At 53.6% G+C, this 24,624-nt stretch overlaps 1 protein-coding gene across 1 annotated transcript in view; it reads right to left on the bottom strand.

The window, feature by feature from the left end:
- AHRR (aryl hydrocarbon receptor repressor) overlaps positions 1 to 19,352 on the bottom strand; it is a 74,950-nt gene extending 55,598 nt beyond the window's left edge. Inside the window, exons 1-3 of the mRNA XM_079760337.1 lie at positions 19,228 to 19,352; positions 11,620 to 11,688; positions 4,485 to 4,666 (exon numbers count right to left, since the gene is read on the bottom strand). Of these exons, the coding sequence (XP_079616463.1) occupies positions 4,485 to 4,666; positions 11,620 to 11,681 (244 nt within the window). The 5' untranslated portion in view covers positions 11,682 to 11,688; positions 19,228 to 19,352. The remainder of the gene's footprint in view (positions 1 to 4,484; positions 4,667 to 11,619; positions 11,689 to 19,227) is intronic.
- Positions 19,353 to 24,624: the final 5,272 nt, after the last annotated feature.

The following is a 24,624-nucleotide window of genomic DNA, read 5'->3' as shown; positions in this document are numbered from 1 at the left end:
ATGCAGAACTCTTTCGGTCTGAATTTTGGCTGAGGCCCCAAGACAACAGGTGCCAACTACAGTGCGATTCCAGGGGACACAGGCAGGGCTGAAAAGCTTCTGGACCTGCCCACCTACAATGGGGGTGAAGCAGACCCATCCAGCCCAGGTGCCTAGGGAACCAGGGCCACCCGGTCAGGGCTCCAGGGCAGGCGTGTGTGGGATTGGGTGCCAGAGGCTGAGCACGAAGAATCAAAGGGACAGGAGGCCAGTTTCAACCACAGGGTCCGTGAAGCATGGGGGGACAGTGTTGTCACCACGGGAAGAATCTCCAGATTTTGTAATCTTTCCCTTCTCAGCTGTGTTTACTGGGATTGCTCCCCTCTCCTTGGCACTTCTCTCCCAGGCATCAGGAGCACACGTCTGTTACCCGCAACAACGCTCCCGTCTGTGTGACTCGCTGGGGACGCCGTCGACGTGCCAGCCCTGCGTGGACATTGGGCCCTCTGTCATCTGTGTGAGCTGCTCCTCCCTGCTGGGCGGGCACTTGTCCTTCTCCCGAATGAGTGGGCGCTCAGGGAGGGTGGCCTAATGGACTGCTCAGCCTAAGTGAGCGGGTGAGGGGCTTCTTGGACCCGCGCTTTCAGGGGCCACATGTCCTGGAAGGAACCCCACTACACTCCAGCCCTCCCTAGGGGGTCCTCAGGCTTCTCCTCTACCCACCTTCCCCCACATCGTCCCTCGGGTGAATGGTGAGATTTACGAGTGGAAAACTCTGCTCTTGGGTACAGGCAGAGGGTTTATAACTCGGAAGCACCGGCCCTTTGCTCTGTGCAAAAAAACAGTAAAATAAAGTAATCCCGCTGCCTTTTAAAAATTCATGAAAGTCAACACTAAACATTACTGGAAATTTTCAGGTCATTGTTACCCTTTGAAGATGAAACTTTCCAGTTCATGTCCTTCCCAAAGGTGACTTTTTATAGAAGCTGTAATGAAATTAATTCACCCATTTCTGAGTCAGGAAGCACAGATTAAGATCCAATTTTTATAGCTTGACTTTTTTCTAGCTACTCAGTGGAAATGAATTCAGGAAAGCGTTTAGAATTTTCTCTAAAATGTACACCTTGGGAATCCTTGGTAGAAAAGGTGCGCTGGCGGGATCAGGTTTGTTATTTCTCTCGGTGGTGACAGTCTCGACGCTCCCACGGCGTCTCTGTGCGCTTTGGAGCCAGGCCGGCCTGCAGCGGAGCAGGGAGCTGCCTCCCGGGCTCAGGCAGGGGCCCTCACCCCTGGGGGCTGTGGGGTCGGCTGGGAGATGGGACTGTCACACTGCTTCCGGTTAAAAACCAGGCATTCAGGTGGACACCTGGGCAGTCGTCTGAACTCCTGGGAACAGCAGTCTTGCCAAGACTGCCAACCCTGGCCTGGCTGGGCACAGCTGGACTGGTCCAGACAGGAAGTGATCGGTCCCTCCCAATCTCTGGGCCAGGAGGTCTGGTCGTCGTGGGTGTGCCAGTGGAGGAGGGTGAACTGACCGCCCCATCGGGAAGCCCCAAACCTGCCTCAGCTGTCTGAACACCCCAGTAGCTGCAGCCATAAAACAGGTGCTTGCCAGAGGCGGGTCTGGCGCCCCATGCAATGGCGCGCTATTATTCTTCCTCCACTTCTTCATCACGTCACCGCTCTCCTGGGAAAGCACAGTCGTCCTGCACAACCTGATAAGGCTCCAGGTCACCGCAGCAAACTGACCTCAGCACCAGGAGTGGGACCGGGGCCTGGTGAGGGGACAGGGCCTCGGTGAGGGGAGACACGGGCACCGGGACATGGGCACGTGCCCCCCACAGCATCAGGCCAGGCAGAGGGTTCTGAGGGATGGCGTGTGCCTGCAGCACGTGCTCTGCATCTGCAGGGCTTCCCGGGTGCTCCCTCCAGGGACTTTCAGCTCCGTGGACACAGCCCCGTGGCCCAGCAGTCAGGGCACAGTAACTTCTACTGTCCCGGTTCTCAGAGTCAGGCAGCTTTTCCGATGAGATGCAATTCCTTCCTTCCGTCACCGTTCCCACAGCAGGCTTCCTGCGCTGCCTGGCGCTGCTCCCCAAGCCCCCGCAGTCTGCTCAGCCTCGATTGTATAAATTACTGTGCAATGTGTGGTTATAACACTCATACCTGAGGAACGATGTGACGATTTTAACAATTATTGGACTAACTGGAACTATCTACCCAGCAGCCCCGGCTCAGCTGGGTCCAGGATAAGGGGCCGGGAGCCCCACACCCAGACGACAGCAGCGCTGCGAAGGTTTTCTCGGCCGTTTCACACATCTGAGTTTTTCCTGTTCATAAAACTGATACATTTCAGTATGAAATTTAAGTCCCTGGAAAGTGAAACAAAACCCCTGGAACGTTTCCATTCAGAGATTCCTGCTGCTAACACATTCGCGTGTTCAACTCCAGGGCCCCGCGGCCGGCCAGGGCCACTCCTGGGGCCGGCCAGGGCCACTGCAGGGTCAAGGGACAATGCTGGGTGTTAACGCCATTCGGGCGCCCTCTCCAGCGTCCCCACAGCCAACACACTTTACAAGGGCCATCGGAGGTGCCTGGAGACGGCAGGGCCCCTGTGGCAGCGGTCACACACGCCCACGACAGACCCTCCTCCCTGAAGGGACACAGGGGGGCCAGTGGGAGGCCTGGACAGGGCCCTGACTCCAAGTCAGAAAGCTGCCACACCGGGTCCCCTCCAAGCCCCCGGACCTGGCGGCCAGGGCCGGCCCACACGGGACCGGAACCACACTCTCTCGAGTTCCCTCGGAGGCCCCACTGGCGGGCGACTGTTGATTTTTAACTTTGAAAGGAGTGTGATTCAAGACCACTGGAATGCACATCACTTTCGGCTTCTGATTGGGATACAGACGCCTGAAGCCCATCACCCCACCTCACAACAAAGCACCGAGAGAAATGTTCAAGTTTGCAAGTTTCTGTGGGCTCATCAGAGACCCGAGGTCCCAGGGCAACCAGTAACCCGAAATGTAAGGAAACAAAGGCACTTCCGGGGACAGACAGGACATGAGCCTGACACTGTGGACACCGCGAAGGAGAATCAGACTCAACTCAGACAATTCTGAATGTGGGCCCAGAACCCAGGGAGAGAACCCAGGACCCTGGCCGTTACAAAGGTTGGAGACGGGAACCCGCTGTAGCTGCTTCTCCAGGGATCGGGGTGCTCACAGAGAAGAGGGGGCTGGGCTGCAATATCTCAGCCCACATGCCTGTCTAAGGTGTCCACAGGCATGAGTGTGGGGTGGGCACAGGCAGTGGCCTGGGGAGGCACGGGAATGCAGGGATACCTCAGAGGAGCCCCGGGCATGGCCGATACCTGAGCCACCAGCGCACGGGACCACACCCAGCTCAGCACATCCCACGCCACACAGCCTGTGTGCCCGGCCTCCCCTGGGCAGATGGCCCTTCCATGATGGGACATCTCAGCGTGGCTCAGCATCAGCCCCACACCACCAACAAGGGGTCCATGTCCCGGAGCAGAGTGGGAACAGAGACGGGTGGGAGGAGCCGAGACCACCCGTGCAGAGATCTCACACACAGAGTGGGGCCCTCAGAGACCAGCAGTGGCCAGAGGACTTGGGGCTCCCGCTCCGTGAGAGGAAATGAGGGCCAACGGGCCTACGGAGGAGGGATCGGTGATGCTGTCCAGCTGGAGTACATGGCGGGCAGAGCTGAGTCCTCAGGAAAACTGCCCCCCATCTCCAGGAGGAGCAGAGAAAGCTAGCAGTGGGCAGAGGCTGAGTCTCACCCCATATACATCTCAGTACAAACTGCTCCCGCTGCTGTGCAGAGTAGGAAGACCTGGTTCACGTGGTCCCAGGCCTCAGCCCTCACCTCCTGTCCATCCTCACCGCAGCCCGAGGCATTTTGTTGAGCAGCGCGACGAAGCACAAAAGTGGACGGCAGGCAGAGCAGGAACTGTACAGTTTACCGCAGTCCCCACCCCTCCCTGTTGTCCACCCGTGCCCGTTGAGACATTGGCCTTTCCTGCCCCTGAAGAAATACCACAAGTTCGTGATTTTGTAAGAAGTTCACCCTTCATTCCCTGGTAGTGGCAGCCACAGGTTTTAAGATGGGTGACAAGCACATTTCTTTCTCAGGAGCTGAGCCAGGCCACATGGGGAATGAGCATGACCTGGAGCACCCGGTGAGGGGGAGCACAGCAGGCACCCAGGACAGCAAAGCACCCCCAGGAGGCCGGCCACCCAGCTCACTGCCGTCAGCAGCAGGACATGAAGCAGATCCGCCGGGTCCCGGGAGCCCTGGGGTTGTGAGGAAGCCCCAAGGCCCTGGCAGGGACGGAGGCCAAGAGGGGGGACCAGAGCTGTCTGGTTCGGCAGTCAGCGAATCCCCCTCTAAATGGCCACACAGGACATGAGGCACAAACTGTCCACCCAGCAAAGAGGGTGAACCCAGGTGAGACCCAGCTGGGCACCCGGTGAGAGTCCTACCTTGGAAGAAGCTCTTCACCCTGAGGTAACTGACGCTGAGACGCAGGACCGAGAGCTTGTCCAGCTTAGAGACAACGTCGGGGGGAAAGGGCAGCAGGCTGGCCAGGTGGTCCAGCTCGGCGTTGAGGCGGTCTCGGTGCCGCTTGGAAGGGTTCGACTTCTCAGCCCCCACAGAAGGCTTCCTGTGGGGAAACAACCAGTCAGCCTGGGGTGACTCCACCCAAGTCCGTGGACCACACAGGTGGGAACCTGTCCCTGCTTCCCAATGGAGCTGCCGCCAGGGAAACAAAAGTGCTGAAACAAACTAAAACTCACCCATTCCTGAAAAGGTTCGTGCTAAGAATCTGAAACTGCACCTCCGTGACTCTATCTCATTACGGGGAGGGAAGGAACAGAGAGATGAAGAGCAGGTAGCCTGAGAACGTGGCTCGGCGCAAGCTGTGTGACTCCAGCATGGTTCTTGACCTCTCTGTGCTAACTTTCCCCGAAGTGGGAGAAAGGCAGCTAGCTCTAGGCTGTATCCGCTCAGCCTCTTTCAGTAATTCCTGTGTCTGAACACATGGCCTTCTTCGGACCTGGATTCCTGGCCCTGCAGTCCAGGTGCAAGTGGCCTCTCTGGGCCTCCGTTTCTCCTCTACACAGCAGGGCTGAAAGGGAGTGAGGGGAGGATAACGGAGGACCCTGGGCACCGTGCGCTGTCCACCTACCCCTCTAAGGCCTGAAGTCAAGGGCTGTGCCTCCGTGCAGGTGGGCAGGGCCCTGGCCGCTTTCTCCCCTTGCCCCGCAATAGACCAGCTGGCCCCTCAGGGGGGGTCCTTTGTGCACCCTCCCTCACCCCAGACCCCCACCTGCCTCACAGTGACCTCCCTCATCTGCCCTTCTGGTCCCCAGGATGACAGTGCCCTTCTTCTGACCCTATTTCCCACCTCACAGAACAGCTTCTCCCCCTTGTTCTTCCTAAATCTGCCACAGGAAACCTTCTGCCCCTAAATGGCAGCTAAGGCTGCTGGGAGGGGCGCTGGCTCCAGGGCTGACCCCCTCCCCCCCGGCCCTGGGCTCTCGCTGCCTCTAGGGGCTGGAGTCTCTTGTCCAGAAGTTCCTATTTTCCTAAGTGTGTTCACTTGTAAGCACATGGAAAGTGGGCCTTAAACAATCTGTCCTCTTTGTTCTGTCTACAAAGCTGTCCCCTGTGTGTCTGAGGGCCTCGGCCACAAGACCCACAGCAGGACCTGCAGCCCCAAACCCAGAGCCACTTTTTTGGTTGAGATATAATTCATACAACGTTAAACTAGCGGACTTAACTGCCATCTGCTCTCCCTCTCTAAGCATCTGCCTGCTTGGGACATTTCACATAAATGGAACCATACAATGTGAGACTTCGTGTCTGGCTTCTTTCACTGAACATCATGCATTTAAGAGTCATCCGTGGTGTAGCATTTATCAGAACTTTGTTCTTTTTAAGGCTGAATAATGTTCCTCCGCATGGATTTGCCACGCTTAGTTTATCCCCTCGCCAGCCCAGGCACATCTGAGTCACTCCCGCTGGTGGGTATGGTGACTATGCCGCACAGACATCCGTGTCCCAGTTCTCACATGTGTGCTCAGTTCCTTGGGCACAAACCCAGCAGTGGAGTAACTGGCTTGATATGTAATTCTATGATCAACTTTTTGAAAAACTTCCAAACTGTTCCCACGAGGGCCACACCACTTCACATTCCCAGCAGGAGGGTCTCGGCTGTTCCACATCATGCCCACACTTGTGATGTTCCGTTTTATTCTAACAGACATTCTCATGGGTGTGAAGTAGTACCTCAGTGTGCTTTGGTTTGCTTGCCCTTAGTGAGCAGTAATGTTGAGCATCTGTTCATGTGTTTGTTGGCAATTTGTGTATCCACTTTGGGAAATGTCTATTCAATTCCTTTGCCCGTTTTTAATTGGGTTATTTGTCTTTTTATTGTTGAGTTATAGGCAGTCTTTATATATTCTACATATAAGTCCCTTAGTAGATATATAATTTTTAAATATTTTCTCCTATATCTTTGGTTATCTTTTCATTTTCTGCCCTTCCTTCCCCTTCCTTCTTTCCTTCCTTCCTTCCATCCTTCCTTTCTCTCTTTCTTTCTCTCTCTCTCTCTTTCTCTCTCTCTCTTTTCCTTCCTTCCTTCCTTCCTTCCTTCCTTCCTTCCTTCCTTTCTTCTTTCTTTCTTTCTTTCTTTCTTTCTTTCTTTCTTTCTTTCTTTCTTTCTTTCTTTCTTTCTTTTCTTTCTTTCTTTCTTTCTTTCTTTCTTGTCTTAATAAGGCCCCTACCCCAAAGTTACTCACACCAGTAGCCACAATGTAAGTACACAGAGACCTGGGGATAGATCGAGCAGTCTCCAATGTGGACTGGCACTTGCTGGCCAGAGAAGAGGCCCACACTGTCAGTAAAAGACCCCTAAGGTGACCCCAGAGATAGGGCAGCATCACGGGCAGGTGTGGGGTCAGAGAAGAGGAGAGATGCCAGGTAATGGGCAGGAAGCCCAGGCTCAAATCTCACCTCGGTGTAGACCTGGGGGAGCAGTTGCCCACCTGTCTCCCCAGAGAGCATGTATCTGAGAATGAGCTGAGAATGACTATTCTCCCACCCCCACCCCCACCTCCATGGGGCACCTGGGGGTCAGGCTGAAGAAACAGGTATCTGAAGAGCTTGGCAATCATCACTCTGTTCCTTCAGAACACCTGGCTGCCCCTGATGCAGTTCCTCCACCCCACCCCAGGTCCAAGGGCCAGGACCTGCCCATCCCACATCCAAGTGGGTGAGAACAGATGGGGTAAGGGACATGTGGAGGATGCTCCAATCCCCTAGGACAGAGACTCAGCAGAAAGCGGGGGGGGCCAAGGGACCCTGCACCCCCAGCTTAGGAACAGTGCAGGAGGAGCCCCGGCCAGCTCAGATGGAAGGAGAGTTACAAAGGAAGCAGTGACACCAAAAATGTGAACTTCTTAGAATAAATCTAGCAAAGACATCCCAGACACCTAAACTGAAACCATAAAATATTGCTGAGAAAAGATTTAAAAGACCTAAGTAACTGAAAAGAAATACCATGTTCATAGATTAGAAGACTCTATATTGTTAAGGTGGCAATGCTCCCCTAAGCTGATCTATAGATTCAATGTGATGCAATCAAAATTCCAACAGGCCTTTCTACAGAAATTGATAAGTTGTTTCTAAATTTGCATAGAAATGAAAAGGACCTAGAACAACCCATTAAAAAAGAGGAACGAGGTTGGAGGACTTATCCTATTGACTTTAAGTCTTCTCTAAAGCTACGATATTCCAGATGATTTGATATTAGAGACAAGATAGAAACATAATGGAACAAAACAGTCTAGCAACAGACGCACATATATTTGGGCAATTCATTTGATAAAGATACTAAGGCAATTTCATAGGGAAAGAAAAGTCCTTTTAATAAATGGTGCTGATTAACTGGACATCCATGAAAACAAGTGAACATCAACCCTTACCTCACTCTACACCCCACAATTAACTCAAAATGGATCACAGACCTGAATCTACCACCCACAGTATAACTTTACAAGAAAATACATGAGAAAATCTCAATGACCTTGGGGTGGTCCCAGACTTTTAGAACACACACACAAAGTCATAAAAGAAAAAAATTGATGAATTGACCTTCATTAACAATGCTTAAATGTCTTTTGAAAGTCACCCTTACAAAGATCAAAAGGGAAACCCTAGATAGGAAAAATGATATTCACAAGAGCTTGTATCCAGAACACGTAAAGAAGGGCTACAACTCAGTGAAAAGACAACCCGGTAAGACAGGCCCATTATTTAAGCAGACACTTCACCAGAGAAGGTGTGTGGCCGGCGAATAAGCACCGGATAGGTCCTCCCCACCCGCAGTCCCTGGGGAGAGGCAGGGTGAGCACCACAGCACCTGGCGGAATGGCTGACGCCAAGGGGACGGTGTCCCAGGCGGGGACAGAGGGCAGAGCAGCCAGGACTGCCACCGAGATGTAAACAGTGCAACTGCTTCGGAAACAGTTTGGTGGTTTCCTAAGAAGCTAAACACTCACCCCCTATATGACTCAGCGATTCCACTCCTAGGTATTCATTCAAGGGAAATAAAAGCACATCCACACCAAGACCCACACACACGTTTAACGTTCGCAGCAGCTTCAGTCGCAAAGGCCCCACACTGGGACCAGCCCGGGTGTCCATCTGCACGTAAATCAGCAGACGTGGGGTTCCCATCTGGGGCACCACACTGATGCAGAAACCATGGAGGAATCTCAAAGTCGTCTGCCCAGGGAAGGAGCGTGTGATTACCTCTATAGAAACCTCCAGAAATGCAGACCAGTCTGCGGGAAAGAGGCATCAGGCTGCCGGGACGAGGTACAGGAAGGAATGACAGGGAGACTCTGGGAGTGACAGGCGTGTCTGTGACCTTGGTTTTGGTGATGTTTTCACGGGTGTTTACGTAGGTCAAAACCGATCGGACAGTGCACTTTAAAATTTACTTTTTAATATTTTTTTTATTGATTTCAGAGTGGGAAGGGAGAGGGAGAGATAGAAACATCAATGATGAGAATCATTGATTGGCTGCCTCCTGCATGCCCCCTACTGGGGATCGAACCCACAACCCAGCATGTGCCCTTGATGGGAATTGAACCCAGGACCCTTCAGTCCTCAGGCGGACGCTCTATCCACTGAGCCAAACCAGCTAGGGCTGGACGGTGCACTTTAAATCCATGCAGTCAAAGGTACTTCAGTTACAGCCCAATAAAGATGAAAAATGCAGACAACAGAAGGAAGGCCCACTGCTCACTCCCCCTTGAGCTCAAAGTGTCACCCCGCTGCTCCCAGAAGCCCTCGGGACCTGACAGCACCCAGGTCCACTCTCTGCGTCCAGCCCCGAGGAAGCCTCTGAGGAGCAGGTTCTGCCCAGGAGCCAGACACTCGTGAGTCCAGGCAAATGCTGTCTCCTCTGTCCACCGCATGCTCCACGACTTTCTCACCCACACCTTCCCGGAGAAAGATGAGCACCCACAGACCCATCACCCATCACCCACCCCAGAGGGCAGGGCCAGACCAAAGCCCCACAGCCCTCTGGCCTGGCAAGGAGGCCGGGGCCACAGCTGGAATGCAGGGATGTAGCTCACACTTAAGGAGGGGCTGTGGGCTCGGGTGCCCCGCATTCAAACATCAAAAACAGAAGTCGTCTGGCCCCCAGTTTCCTGGAACGTGTCCCTGTGGAGATGCTCGGCACGCATGCACACACCCAGCTGCTCCCCATGAGCTTCTTGAATGCGAGTCTAAAATGCTCGATGCCGCTTACATCAGTGAGGAAAGGACTGGTTATTCAATAACAGTGTTAAGAACAGCACTCAAACTTTTTTAAAGGAATCCATAAAAGTTGAGAAGAAATATTTGCAAAATTCTCTTGTAAACATGAAACATTTCTAATGATGATGTAAAATTAACCACAAAGGAAAAGATTAATGCATTCAACGTCATAAAAATTAAATTTTTCTGCATGGCAAAGAACACCATAACTAAATTAAAACTGGGGCAAAGTATTTGAAACACACTCAAGAATTAGTCTCCCTGATATACAAGTTCCTAAGGATCAAGAAGCACAGAAACATTAACAACTTAATAGAAAAATGAGCAAAAGTTATCAACGCAGTAAACCTCACTTGTGACTAAAGCATACAAATACCAAAGTCTGAACCACACCATGTGCCCCGGCTGGGGAAGCGGCACATCTTGAATGGGGGGCAGTTTGGTGACCTGTCAGGGTCACAGACGCCCACACCGATGACTGAGCAGTCCCACGTTAGGCATGAGTGTGCATGTTGGGCTGGGCCTTGATTTACCTTCTTGCACGCTAATAACCTGCTACTGCCCCAGGGATGCCGCCAGGAGGCACGAGTCTGCGCCTTCTGCCTTGCCCTCACCCAGGTGCGCATCTCTCCATCCTCCGGCCGCCTTCCCCTGCAGACCACGCCAGCCTGTGCTCCTGGCACCCACCCCGCCCAAGGCCTGTGGTGCCCCGAGGCCACAGCGGCCACACGACAGACTCAGGTGGCAAATCTACTTGCCAAAGCCCAGCCTCACAGGCCTTTGCTGCCTCTCCTTGGGGCTGCGGAGCCACACTGCTGAGAACCTCACACAGAATCCTGCAGCTGCCGGAGGCCAGGGGGCGGTCAAAGAACACAGACCCACACAGACTGCTGAAGGTGTGCACCCACACACAGTCCATGCACATACACAGTCACTCAGAACCGTATTATACACATGCACACACAGCTGTATTACACACACACTCACATAGCCATATCGCACACACACAGCTGTTTTACACACAGCAGTATTACGCACACACTCTCACACAGCTGTATTGCACACACACACAGCTGTATTACACTCACACAGAGCCCCAGCCGATGGTGGACACCTGCAGGACCCCTGTTGGAGGAGCAGAGGTAGCCTGTGGGCCACTGGGATGCCACTCTCTGCTGACCCCCAGCAGGGCATCCCCTAAGCCCTGTTATTCCCGCAGCTACCACAGGCCTCACACCTCTGTGGCCCAGGCTCCACGGGGCCAGCCACAGGCAGGCCCAGGGACTGTGAGCAGGGGTGATGTGGTGGAAGGGGGCCTGGACCCACCTGTGGCGGGGGTTCCGGAAGCCCCAGGCAGGGAGGATGAGCCCCCCACTCCTTCCATCTGAGGTGAGGCTCTCCAAGGAGCCCTGGGTGGGTCCTAACTGAGGACAGGGGGTCACCAGGGCCCAGAGGGGGTTGTGTGTCACCACTGACAGGGGTGACATCGCAGCCCTCCATGTGGGCTGCTGGCCAAATAAGCGTCACTGGGCCCTCACCGCCCCTTCATCGAAGCCAGAGAGAAGCTGCAGCAGGCTCTACATCAGTGGCCACCCACAGGAGGGCAGCGGCGGCCTCCTGCTGCCGGGCCAGGGTGCACGCCCTGCCAGGCCTCCGCAGGTCCCTCCATCCCTCAGGGAGGCGTGACCAAAACCTCTCCTGGAATTCACTTTGCCAGCGAAAGTGCACACACCGTCCCCCTTCATCAGTGACAACCAGCGGACAAAGAAGGTAATACGTTACTGTTTCTGGATGGGCTTCCTTCTCTTCCTCCCTGCGTACAGGCACTCCCCCGGCGGGATCATCTTGGGCCTGGAAAAGAAGGGAGCACCAGGTTGGTCATGTTGAAGAGGCCCCAGGGCCCACCTGACTCCCCGTACCACCAAAGGCAGCAGGGTCAGCTTAGGCCCCTGTGCCGGGATCGAGGTGTCATGCTGCCCTGCATCCCCTGTACGGGGGTCCCAACACCTCCATCGCCACTTGAGCAAGATGGCCCACGGCACTTCCAGCACAAGCCTGCGCTGCCCGTGCCTCCTCTCGCTCAGTGCACCCCGGCAACATCTCCCCTTGGATGGGCAGCATCCCATTCCCCAGCCTGGCATCACTGCACCCCTACATAGAGCAGCCCTGTGCTCTTGCCCCTGCCTCCCTCGGAAAGCCTTACTGTGGACAAATGCCCTCAGGACGCAGAAGCAGATCCATGTGGCCCCGTGAGCAGGACTCACAGCCAGGGCACAGCGGCAGGCTCCGTGCGGGCTCCGTGCAGGCCCAAGGCTGCATGTCCTCTCTCGGTGGCCTCTGTGGTGGGTCTTCTTCCTCTTCCCATCCTCCCACTAATGGCTCTGAAATTCTGGGCCAATAGGCTTCCTCTTTTCTGTGTAAAATCTGTCACTTAGGCCACAGTGCGGGGCTTCCACTTTGGCCGCTAGCTCACAGCGGCACCAAGCCCAGCTGACCAAACCCGCCCGTCTCCACCAGCGCCGCTGGACACAGGCGCCCCAATCCAAGCAGTGGCCCTGAGGGGCAGTCACACTATCGGTGCCCTGAGGCTGGCCAGCTTGCCAATCACTTCAGGCTTCTGCACAGTGAGGATGTCTGAGGCCTCACATCCTGCGGATGTGACCACTCCTGTGCAGCGACCACTCAGTGCCAGGTTCTGGGCCCACAGATATGGAGAGGAGGTCAGGGGCCCTCACCTGGCCTCAAGCGCCTGCGACCTGGAAGAGGAGGCAGACTCAAACACAGAACTTCCACCCTGTGCAGAAAGTGCCCTGAGAACATCAGGTATGGGTCATGGATCCACTTCAAATACACGCAACACACTGTAAATATAAAGACATCAGCAGGTACAGTAAATGGATGAAAAAAGACACAGAATGCAAACGCTCATCAAAAGAGGCTGCAGTGGCTGCATGAGTATCTGACAAAGTAGACTTCAAAAAAGGGATATTCCCAGGGACAAAGAGAGATATCACATGATGACAGACGCTTCCGTTTTCCAAGAAGACACAGCAATCCTAAATGTGTGCTCACCTAACAACACGGATGCTTCAAAATACATAAAAAGATAATTCATCAACACTGCTCTCTCAGTAATTAAGACAATGAGTAAACAATACCAAAAGGATATAGAACATCCAAACAACAGACATGAAAGAACTGGAACTTACAGAACACTCCGTCCAACAACAGCAGAGTACGCATCCTAGCATTCATCAAGATAGATTACATTCTGGGAATTAAAACAAATTTCAAAGAATAGAAATGATATAAAGTATATTTGCTGACAATTATGGAATTAAACTAGGAAATATTTCAAAAATTCCAAAATATTTGGAAATCAACCTATGTCTCAATAACCATAGGTCAAAGAGAAAGTCTCAAAGAAATTTAAAAGTCTTTTGGACTAAATGAAAATACAACATATCACACTTTGTATGTTACAAGCTGAGCAGTACTTTGATGGAAACTGATAGCATTAACCATTTATATTAGGAAAAAATGTCTCAAATCAGTAATCTAAGCTTCCACTATAAGTAACTAGAATAAAAGAAATCCAAATCAAGCAAAAAGATGGGAATAATAAAGAGGAAAAAAAATCAGTGACATTTAAATAGAAACATGGAGAAAAATCAATGAAAACAAAAGTTGGTGCCTTGTAAAGATCAACAAAATTGATAAACCTCTAGCCAGACTGATCAAGGAACAGAGACACACAAATTACTAATATCAGGAATGAAAGAAGGGACATCACTATAGATCCCACATACACTATAGATCCCACATCACTATAGATCCCACATATCCCACATAGAAGGAAAAGAAGAGAATACTGCTATGAACTTAGTTGTGCCTCACCCCACCCCAAATCCATATGTTGAAGCCCTAATCCTCCATTTGACTATATTGGAGACAGTGCTTTTCAAGAGGTCATTAAGGTTAAATGGGGTCATGAGGTGGAGCTCTGTTACCCGGGTAAGAAGAAAAAGAACTCTCTCTTTACCATGTGAAGGTGGCCATCTGCAAGCCAATAAGAGGCTCTCACTGGAAACCAAATCAGATGGCACCCGGATGTTGGACTCCCAGCCTCCAGAACCATGAGAAATAAATTTCTATTGTGTAAGCTGCCCAGTCTACAGTGTTTTGTTATGGAGCCCGAGTTGACCAAGACACATACTATACCCACAAATCCAACAATTTAGATTAAATAGACGAATTCCTTGAAAAACATAAACTACCAAAACTCACTCAAGAAAAGAATAGATAGCATGTTTAGTCCTATGTCTATTCCGAAAACAATGGTTTCACTGGTAAATTCTACCAATTTAAGGAATAAATAATACTAATTCTCTGCAACCTCTGGCAGAAAATGAAAAATAAAGTAAAAAATTGCCAACTCATTTATAAGTTCAGTATCACTCTGATACCAAAAAGCAAAGACATTTCGAGAAAACTACAGACCAATATCCCTCATGAAGAGCCCATCCGTGAAGAAAATGACACTGGGCACAATGACAATCAAATAATCAGCTATGAATAGAATAATCTTTAAAACAGTCATTGCGCAGGGAAACAAAGGTGAGAGTGACAGCAGATGCCTCGTCAGAAACATGCGTGCTGGAAGACAGTGGGGCACTGGCCTGAAAGCATGGAGAGAAAAAACACTCAGACCTAGAATTCAACACCCTGTGAAAATACCTTTCAAAAATGAAGGTGAAATAAAGATTGTTTCAGACATATGAAAGCTGAAAGAACCCAGCTGACCCAACTAGAAGAAATGTGAAAGGGTGTCTTCAGGCCAAAGGAAACCGATACCAGATGGTAACATGGAACACAGAATGGAACACAAAGCACGGATTTGTTCCTGCTATTAAATATCTTTAGAAGATCATCGACTGTTTAAAAACAATGATAACACTGTATCATGGGTTTGTAGTATAACACATGTAAATGTCAAGGGTGTGGCAAGGATAGCACAAAGGCCGGGAGGGGAAGTGGTAGGGGGTAAGGGTCCTACAGCGCCCCTGATGGGGTAGAAGGTAGCCTCCAGGCTCCACACTCACCCTCCCTGCCTGGTCTGCATGGATGGGCTGCACCCCTCAGGCATTTCTTCTTTGTAGCACAACGTGCAAAAGTGAGGGGCTTCGGGTTCTAGTGCTTCTGATCTTTCTGCTTGTTTCTGCTCACCACGGCCAGAGGCTGGGACCCAGTGAACATCACCAGCCAGGGGGCTGAACATGTGCCCACTTTTGTAAAAGATGTGAAAAGATCCATAATAACTTTTCAAAGCACTAAAAAGAGAGAAAATGTGCCATATGAATAGGCATACTGCAGTCGATTGAGTTTCAACAAGGGTGTGAAGGCCATTCGATGGGGAAAGGACGGTCTCTTTCACAATGGTGCTGGGGCAACTGGAAATCACAGGCTGGAGAATGAAGATGGACCCCTACCTGACAGCATATTAAAAAATTAAGCAAAATTAGTTAAAAGACCAAAGTGTAAGAGTTAAACTATAAAACTCTCGAAGAAAACCTAGGGCTACATCTTCATGACCTTAAATTTGGCAATGGATTCTTAGAGATGTTATCAAAAGCACAAGTAAGAAAATAAAAAAATAGACAAATTGGACTTCATCAAAATGAAGACTTGTGCTTGAAAGAACACTATCAAAAAAGTGAAAACACAGCCCACAGAATGGGAAAAAAACATTTGCCAATCATATAACTGATAAGGGTCTAGTATTCACACTATACAAAGAACTCCTACAACTCAACAACAAGAAGACAAACAATCCAATTTAAAAGTGGGCAAACCATTTTAATAAATGTTTTTTTCCAAAGAAAATATAGAAATAGTAAACAAACACATGAAAAGATGCTAAGCACCATCAGTCACTGGGGAAATGTAAATCAAACCCGGTCATACCACTGGGATGGCTATAATCAAACCAGTCTTGCTGAGGCTGTAGAGCAATTGGGACCTTCGTGCACTGCCAATGGGAATGTAAAATGGTGTGGCTGCTGTGCAACAGTGTGGCATTTCCTCAAATAGCTAAACGCAGAGTCACCATATGACCCAGCAACCCCACTCCTAGGTGGGTGTCCAAGAGAACTGAAAACCTGGCGCACAGTTGCTCACGGCCACGTATTCACAGGAGCCGGAAAGGGGAAGCACCCCCAATGTCCGTCATCTGGGGGACGGATAAACAAGGTGTGCTCTCTATAGAGTGGAATAGGACTCGGCCGGAAAAGGAATGAAGTTCTGTTGCTATAACATGGGTGAACCTTGAAAACGTGACGCTATGTGAAAGAAGGCAGACTTGAAAGGGCACACATTGACTCCGCTGATATGAAATGTCCAGGACAGGCAAATCCATAGAGACAGGAAATAGATTCGTGGGTGCCAGGGGCTGGAGGGAGGACTGGGGAGTGAGTGCTAATGGGGACAGAGTTTCCATTTGGGGTGAAGAAAATATTTCGGAATTAGACAGAGGTGGTAATTGCACGACTTTGGCAATATACTAAACAAATGCCACTGAATGGTATACATTTTTAAATGGTTAATTTTATGTTATGCGAATTTCACCTCCAAAAAATGTACAACACAAATTTATATTCAAATATAAATAAAATTTCTGGAATGGTAAGATAGAAAGGGTATGGCAGGGGAGAAATCGCTGCCAGAGACAGAAACGCCTGCAGGGAGCTCCTCAGAAGGGAGCGGAGAGCGGTGGAGCGGCAGGGGCTTGGAGGTCAAAAGCAAGTTTTAAGCGGATGGAGACAGTGCTGTGGAGGGAACCGGGAGCCCTGAGCCACGGGCTGTGGTGGGTGAGCGGGGATAGGGTCCAGGTGGCCACAGGCTGGAGCAGGAAAAGGTGGGTGGATGGTTCAGAAGACCCGGCCTTCTCAGCCTCGCCGGTGCCAGGGCCAGGCTCTCGGTGGCTGGACGCCTGTACGCAAGACCCTCCCATCTGAACCGCAGGCCTTTCAACTCAAACAGGAGAATCCTGAGCCAGCCTGGGGGAGAGCAGGCCAGGGAGGTTCCCCTGAACCCCGAGAGGGACCGGGTACTCGGTAACCAACTCAGCCACCCCTCAAGGTCCAAGGCGAAGGGGACAGCTGACCTGCACCAGCCCCAGCAGCACCATTCCCCAAATGGGCCTGAGCCTCGGAGCAGGGATATGGGGTAGGGGGACACCCGGGAAGATGGAGAGGGGACCAGGGAACACCCGGGGAAGGGCAGCACTGACCCCCTCGCTCTCCATGCAAAACCCTCCTCCCCACAGCAGAGCTAAGACAGGCTCCAGGCTCCTCTGTGTGACTCCTCCCCAGTCTTGCACACTACCTCGCCCCCCCCCCCCCCAAGCCACATTCTCCCTCAGTATCTCCAGCTCAGTGCTCAAAGGACCCTAAAAACGCAGGTTATGGCAAAAAAGCACCAAGAACGGATATATATATCTCTAGGTACCTCTCTACTGGGGCTATCGGAGCTGACAGTTGCCCTCCACCATCTCCCCAGCCCAGTCCCAGTTGAGTAACACAGCTTGGAGTCTGATCTGTGCCGAATTCCCAGCCTAGGAATCATAAATCATAGGAGGCGGATACTACGCAGTAGTTCCTTCATTTTACTAAATATTCGTGCACTCGCCTCAAAAAGATGAAGCCTACTAGGATTGAACCAACCTTCCCACAGAAGTGCCCCTGGGAGGAGGGATGCAGGCCCCAGCCCCGGATCAGCTTCCTTCTCTGTCTCTGGGGTCAGGATCCTTGTAGCCTGAGGCGGCCCAGGGCCAGCGTCCTTCAGCAGGGGTGGAGGCATGCAGGGGGCTGGGTGCCACATATGGGGAGCAACAGGTGCACCGAGCCCGACTAGCCAGCTGTGGGCCTTCGTCCCCCACCAACCTCTGAGCTGATAGTGTCTCAGAAAAAGCTGAACTTTTGCACAAACTTTCCTTATAAGAGGCAAAAGGACTAACCGTCCTTTTAAGAAAAATAAAGGTAAGCAAAAAACAAACAAAATTCCTCCCCACCCAGCAGCGCCCCCACCCTCTTTCCACAGGGCATCATTGCTCTGGGACCAAGCCTGGATAGAAACCGCACACAATCTGGGTCCAAACTCCACCAGTGAGCGCCTGGAACTCATGCTCCGTAAAAAAGGGTGACTTCCGGCCACCTCAGGAGACGGCAGAACCCCCTTGGTCAGGGCCACACCTGCCCGCCCGTGGGACGGTCTGCACATCACCGCAGAGTCTCCCCATCCTGTCTAACAGGCTTCCACCCAGGAGCCTGCAGAAGCCAGGCCTGGCGTGGGGCAGAGGCCAGCCAGGTTTAGGAGCCACCTCTGCCAGAGCCCCCCGGCAGAGTGCCCCCAGGGGAGAAGTCCAGCTCACAGCTGTCAAGTCCCCAGAGCCTGGGGACAGATGTCCAGGGCACACGCTTAGGACCAGAGCCCGTGGCTGGTCCCACAGAAGCCATCTCCCCCGCCCCCACGATGGCACTAACAGCTGGAGGCCTGCTGGATGCTTCCAGGGGACAAGTACCTCCAGCCCTAGCCCTTGGAACCAACCAGGAAACAGGAGGGCACAAGGGCCGATGGCCCAAGGCCTCTGACCTATGACCCTGAATAGCACCAGCCCCTCCCAACGGGGTCACTGGGGCAATACCAGGGTGGGCAGGTCCCTGAGGGTCTGTGTCACTCACAAAGTATCCACAACCTGGGACTTTCAGCCACTCAAACTAAGACTTTGGGGAGGGGGAGGGGGGACTTTCTTGGTGCCACTAACTGAAAGGGAGCGAATTCCTGGAACTTGGGCCCTTCCGCCCTTCCCAAGTGTGAGAACCAAGCCCGGTGCTCCATGCCAGGAAGCAGGGGCCGAGCTGTGCCAGGGGCCGAGCTGGGCCACCCCCGCTCTGGGGCCCCCAGCCCAGCCTTCTACCCCCTGCTGCCCTGGTGGGGGCTCAGGGCATGGGTTCAAAGCCCAACATCTGCCCAAAACATTTCTGAAAGAAACTGGGCTAAGATTGAAGGGCAATTAAACCAACTGCCCTGGGGCAGATGGGTCACAAGCAGGAGCTTCAGTTCACTGCACGGGGGAGGGGGAGTGGGGACTGGGGCTATTGGTGGGGAGAACTGAGGACCATGATCCGTGGCAGTGGACAGGCTTTCCTCAAAAGTCCCGATTTTATTTTTAAGTGAGAAGCTGCCCGTCGGACCCCAGAGCCTGGAGATTGGGGATGGGGTAGGAGGAGGGTGATCCAAGGAAGGATGGGGTAGGAGGACCCGTGGCAGGAAGGCTCCCCAGGAGCGCCTCCATCGCGCAGCGGGGCCACGGAGCCCGCCCAGGGCACTTACCAGGGCCGCTCTCCACCGAGGCTCAGGCGCGCCCGCGGGGGAAGCCCGGGCCGGGAGCTGTGGCCGCGCGGCTGCAGGCTCTCGCATCTCGGGGACCGGGCGCCGCTGCAGCCGCGAAGGGGCGGCCCCACTCCGGCACGCGAGTCTGCCCCGCCCAGGAGCCGACCGATCCGGAGGCGGCAGGGGGCGCGCGCGCGCAGCCCCTCGCACGCCCGGGTCCTCCCGGTCTGTGTGCGCCTCTGCGGGGTCGCGCCCGGCGCCCCTCTGTCCCGATGGCCTCCCCGGGAGCAGTCCGCTCCGGGGTGGGTGGTGCGCTGCGCCTCTCTCGAGGCCCCATGCTCCCCTCTCATCCTACATTCCTTGTCCTCATCATGCTTCCCTTCCACCTGCGCCCGCGTCGCTGGAGCGCACCCGTGCGCGGTGCCCAGGTGCCAGGCTCAGGCTACCCTAGCCGCGGGGACGCGGAGGTCCCGATCCCAATAGGTAACAGGAGGACAACGTGTCCGGCCCTGCCAGCTCCAAGGGTATTTTTCAGCCTCACCGGTGCAGTGGGAATCAAAAGGTTTACAAACCACAAAATAGTAATACATGTAATACTTTTGACCCTGAACTTCCCAGGAACCCCCGCGTCGTTCGTGCAATGTCCCAACCCGGGATATTTCGGGTCCCACCCGGTGGTTGCGCGCAGCGTGGACGCCCTGCTCTGCCAACCCGCACGCGTTGGGCTCCGGGACCCCGCGGCCAAGCGCATGATCCTCTCCTTGCCTTTCCTCCCTGGACATCCAGGGGGAGTACCTGACCACCCCTCGGGCACCCTCCCTCGTCCTCCACTCTTCCACACTGTGGTCCTCAGGCCCCTGCCCTCCTCCGTCCTGGTGGAGATCTCTGGACTTTTACCCACACCCCCACCTCGAGGCTCAGACCCGTGTCCTTCCCTGGAGCTTTCGGCACCCCCCCCTTCCCCGCCCCCGCCCCCCCAGCCTGGCCTCACACCCTGAGGTCTCTGCCCAATGTCCGAGAGGCCCCAGACACCGCAGCCCACTCTGAGGCCACCGTCCTGTCCTCACTGGGTCTTTGGGTGGCCCAGGCCTCTGCGCTCTCTCATGTCCAGTCCCTCAGTGGCTCCTGGGGGTACCTCAGGACCTGCCGCGCCGTCCTCATCCAAGCTCCATCTCCCGCCTCGCATCCCCGCAGACAGCCCTGCCCCCACGGTCACAGCCAAAGATGTCACTCCAGGTGCCCGCCCCAGCCCCGCTCTGACAAAATGCGTCTCCCCAGAAGCCCCCACGCTTTCCCTGGCCTCACTGATGCGCTGAATGCGCCATGTGCCGCCCCCTCGGGAAAATGCTCTTCTCCAGGTACTCACTGGCGGGTCTCCTGTTCTTGTCGCCTCAGAGGGAGCACCCACCCCAAATGGAAGGCCACCGCTCTCCATCTCCTCTCCCGGATGTTTGTCATAGTGTATACACTCCTGAAATGACAGCAGAAGTGTGCTTTTATTTCTGCGTCTAGCAGGTAAACTCACCAGGTGCACCTGTTTCTGCACACCTCTATCCAAGGAAGAGCAAGGCGCCTGCTGCAGAGCGGGGACTGAGATGCTGGCTGAATAAACGGTTTCATGTTATCTTTGACATGAAACAACATGCCGCTATGTCGCTGCGTGCTTTAAGGAGTTAAAATCAGTAGTCGTGTCCTGATCCAGTTTTTGTAAAAGTGCATTATGTTACCGGTGAGATGACGAGACCTGGGTTCTTGTCTTCTTGAAGGAAAGATGGCCCTGTTTTCCCAGTTTCAGTCAAGAAACTAAGTGCAGCCCTGACCAGTTTGCTCAATGGTTGGAGCATCGGCCTGCTGCTGACCGAAGGATCTTGGGGGTTCAGTTCCTGGTCAAGGGCATGTACCTCGGTTGCAGGCTTGTTCCCCGCCCAGGTCCGGGCATGTGCGGGAGGCAATGTTTCTCTGACATTGATGTTTCTCTCTCTTTCCCCCTTCCTCCCTTCCACTCTCTCTAAAAAAATCAATGGAAAAAAATACCCTTGGGTGAGGATTAACAAAACAAAATAACAAACAAAAAAAGAAAGTGCAGCAAAGCAAGCAAGAATTTATTGGCCGCAGCAAAAACACACTCAAATGAGACATTTATTAAAGCTGGGTTCGGTGAAACAAGGAAGGGCTGAGCAGAGAGGCAGCAGGAGAGCCTGGGCTGGGCTGGGCAGCTGGGGCTCACTGGGGAGTCAGAGAAAAGGGGGCCTTGGAGACAGGTTCAGGGGGCGAGCCCAGGATGCGTGCTGGGTCCTTTGAGTTGAGGGTATTTCTCTCCCTCTTGCAGATGGAAATCTTAAGGAGGTCTCGGGAGAAGGTCTCAATAAACTATGTATCAGCTTTCCAGGTGTGTCCGGTTAGGGTCGTGGTCTCCACTGATTGGTCAGTGCCAGGGCAGGAGGTCATTAGCCAATGCAGCTGGTCCTGAGGCAGCCATACTGTTGCTTGTCTGGTTTTGCTGCTTTTCTGGGCTTGGAGCTGAAATACAACTGAGGCCTAGATGCTATCTTTAAGGAGGAAAGTGGCGGGGGGGGGTGTCTAAACTGCATGACCAGCAATATGGAAGGTCAGGGGTCCAAACCCGTGACCAGTGATATGCAGAGGAAAACAGGTTACTCTGGGGGGTGGTCCTTGTTTGCCCAGTTTTGCCCCTTGCGAGGCATCCATCTGGGGCTTCCAGGCCCATCATCCTTGCTCTGCCCATGTCTGTCTAACTGCCTATTACAATTACACACAGAAAAGTTGGTTGGATAACTCTCAGGTTACAGGAGAACTTTAATCTTTTTTTTATTTTTTATTTTTTTTTACTTTTTAAAAATCTTTTGCAAGAAGCATGTGGTACTTTTTTGGTAGTTTTTTCTCTTTGTTAAAGAAAATAAGTAAGCACTCGTTGGAGTAGCCGTGGTGATGTGGGTCAGCGTGGGAAGTCCAGGCCTGTCGGGGGACCCTTGGATCTAGGAATGAGGGCAGACACCTGGGTGGGCACCCTGAGGAATTTGAGCTTTGTAGAAAGCCAACACATCCCCTGCATGGGAAGACAGCACCCCCACATCTCAGGGGACCCCCTGCTGGCCTTGTTGTCCAAACACCAGTCATACCCACCCACCCCATCCCATCAGGGAACTGGCTGCAGCCAGACAGACGAAGCCGCACAGCCCAAGGTGCTGAAGACAGCCAGTGTCCCCCTCCCCCTCCTTCCCCTGGATGGGCACAGGCCACCCACCTCGGCCACCCCGGGTGCGGAGCCTCAGGCAGGCAATGGAAACAGGATGAGCCTCCCCAGATAGGCCGACTCCCCTGCAGTCCCAGGGCTCCCAGGGGAGTGCCCTTGCTAGGAGCCCCTGGGCATCCCCCCAGGACAAAGTGGCTCCCGCCCCCCTCCATCCCAGGCAGTGTTCCCAGGAGCTCAGTGGGCACATTTTCCCTCTGGCAACTTCTTGTTCACACAGGTCCTGGGTGCACACAACAGTTGGCGGTGTACATCCAGGCGCCCCCTATGCCTTCCCCATCGGGACCACCCTGCCCCTACTCCCACCACGCCGGTCCGGGTGCAGCTGGACATGCCCGTCACAGTGCAGGGCCCTGATCCAGGCCTTCTCAGAACCTCCCGGTGGATGCCCATCCTCTTTCCCTCCACCGTCAGGACCCCCCACTGCAGAGAGGCGGAGTCCTGCTCGCACCAGGTGAGGCTGAGTGCCTCTTTCCTCGTCCGGTTGTCCAGAGTGGCCGGAATGAGTGCTGGGGAAAGAGAAACCCCAGGTGCCACCCTCTCGCCCAAATGTCTGCGTCCAGATGTGGCCATCCCAAGGGAAAGCTCAGTGATGTGGCAGCTAGCTTCATGAGCTGTGACCACTCCAAGCATGGCCCTGCAGCCACTGGGCTCCAGGTGCCGCCCCAGACTCTGCACCCGCAGGAGCCCCAGGGCAGAGGTGGAGAAAGGGGCAGGACTGTCCAGTAGATATCCACCTCGGGAAGCCAGGAGCCCCCACAGGCGCAGGGACATTGAGTCAATTAATTGCAATTCAGGGGTTGTTCCTGAACCCCAAAGACGTGGTTGTGGCCGACTGGCAAATGGGTACAGAGGCCGAGGAGGTGAAATACTCTCGGGGAGTGGCTGGTCTGACCCTGCCACTCACCTCCACCTCCCAGTGCCCCCGCCCTGGTGTCAATAGCCCAGCCTCTGGTGTCCCAAAGCCCCACAGAGCCCCACCTCTGCCGGCCGATGCATCTCAAAGGTGTGTCTCGGGGGCCCCCATCAGGTGACCATATTTTGCAGGTTCCCCACCCGAAGCAGACCTCAGGGTCTCACCCAACATGGGTGTCTAGCCGGGAAGCCACTCCTGGGGTGCACTCTCCTTCCAAGAAAGTGGGGAGTGGGAAACCCACACTTGTGAAGAGGGCAGAGCAAAGACCCCAGGTGCTGTTCCCTCTCCTTCAAGGAGAGGCCACTTTTATGCCCTTCACCAACTGATATTTGGGTTTACGGTGGGGGGCAGTGCAGGAACCTTCATTCACCTTGTACCCTGCTACAGCTCCACAGTCCATGGGGAGGGGGAGGGATGAGGGAGGAGAAGGAGGGGAGGGGCAAGGGGAGAGGAAAGGGGGGAGAGAATGGAGGAAGGGGGAGGAAGGGAGGGCCAGCTTACTGTACTTTATTTCCTGACATATTTACTATATTTTATTTCCTTTCTTGCACACCCCGAGCCTGACTGAACAAAGACCCATTTGCTTGGTTTTCTTTGAACCTGCTGTTGTCCTCCACATCCTCTGGCAGCTCAGCAAATTCTGTCCCTTCCGCAGGGTTCCATGAGTCAGACCATCTCAATCCCACACACACAGGGACGGCTCCCTCCGGGCTGCTGCCCACTCCCTGGCTACCCTGGGCCTGTCCCATGTTGGTTCCAGTTCCTGAGGCCCAGGCCTTCCCCTTGGTCGACTCACATTTGCCGGAGCACACCCTCCAGGAGCTAAACGTGAGAGGAAACCTCTTGAAGACTCAGCCCACCTGCACAGCTGGTGGACGGCTAGACAAGGACAGGATTGAAGGTGGAAACAACTTGCCCTCCACGTTCGCTTGACGTTCACTGCTCCTGGTGCAGCCATCCGTCCCCGAGCCTCACGTGGGCCTGTGCCAGGCTCCTAGGGAGGGTTAGGGTCTCCTTGTCCCCTGTGGTCCTCAAGGCAGCCTTGTCCATCCACAGTGCCGGACACCAGTGCACCCTTCCTTCCAAACCAGCCTCACCTGTTCTGGAAAATGCCCCCCGCCTTTGTTTATAAATTTTTTTCTCTATAATTTTGTTCTTTCATTTTTTTCCCTACCAGATATTCTATTTTTAATTTCAACAAGTGAATTCT

Source organism: Cnephaeus nilssonii (assembly GCF_951640355.1).
Source record: "Cnephaeus nilssonii genome assembly, chromosome: 2".
Lineage (NCBI taxonomy): Eukaryota > Metazoa > Chordata > Mammalia > Chiroptera > Vespertilionidae > Cnephaeus > Cnephaeus nilssonii.
The sequence above is the reverse complement of the archived record's forward strand: the minus strand, read 5'-3'. Positions and strand labels throughout refer to the sequence as shown.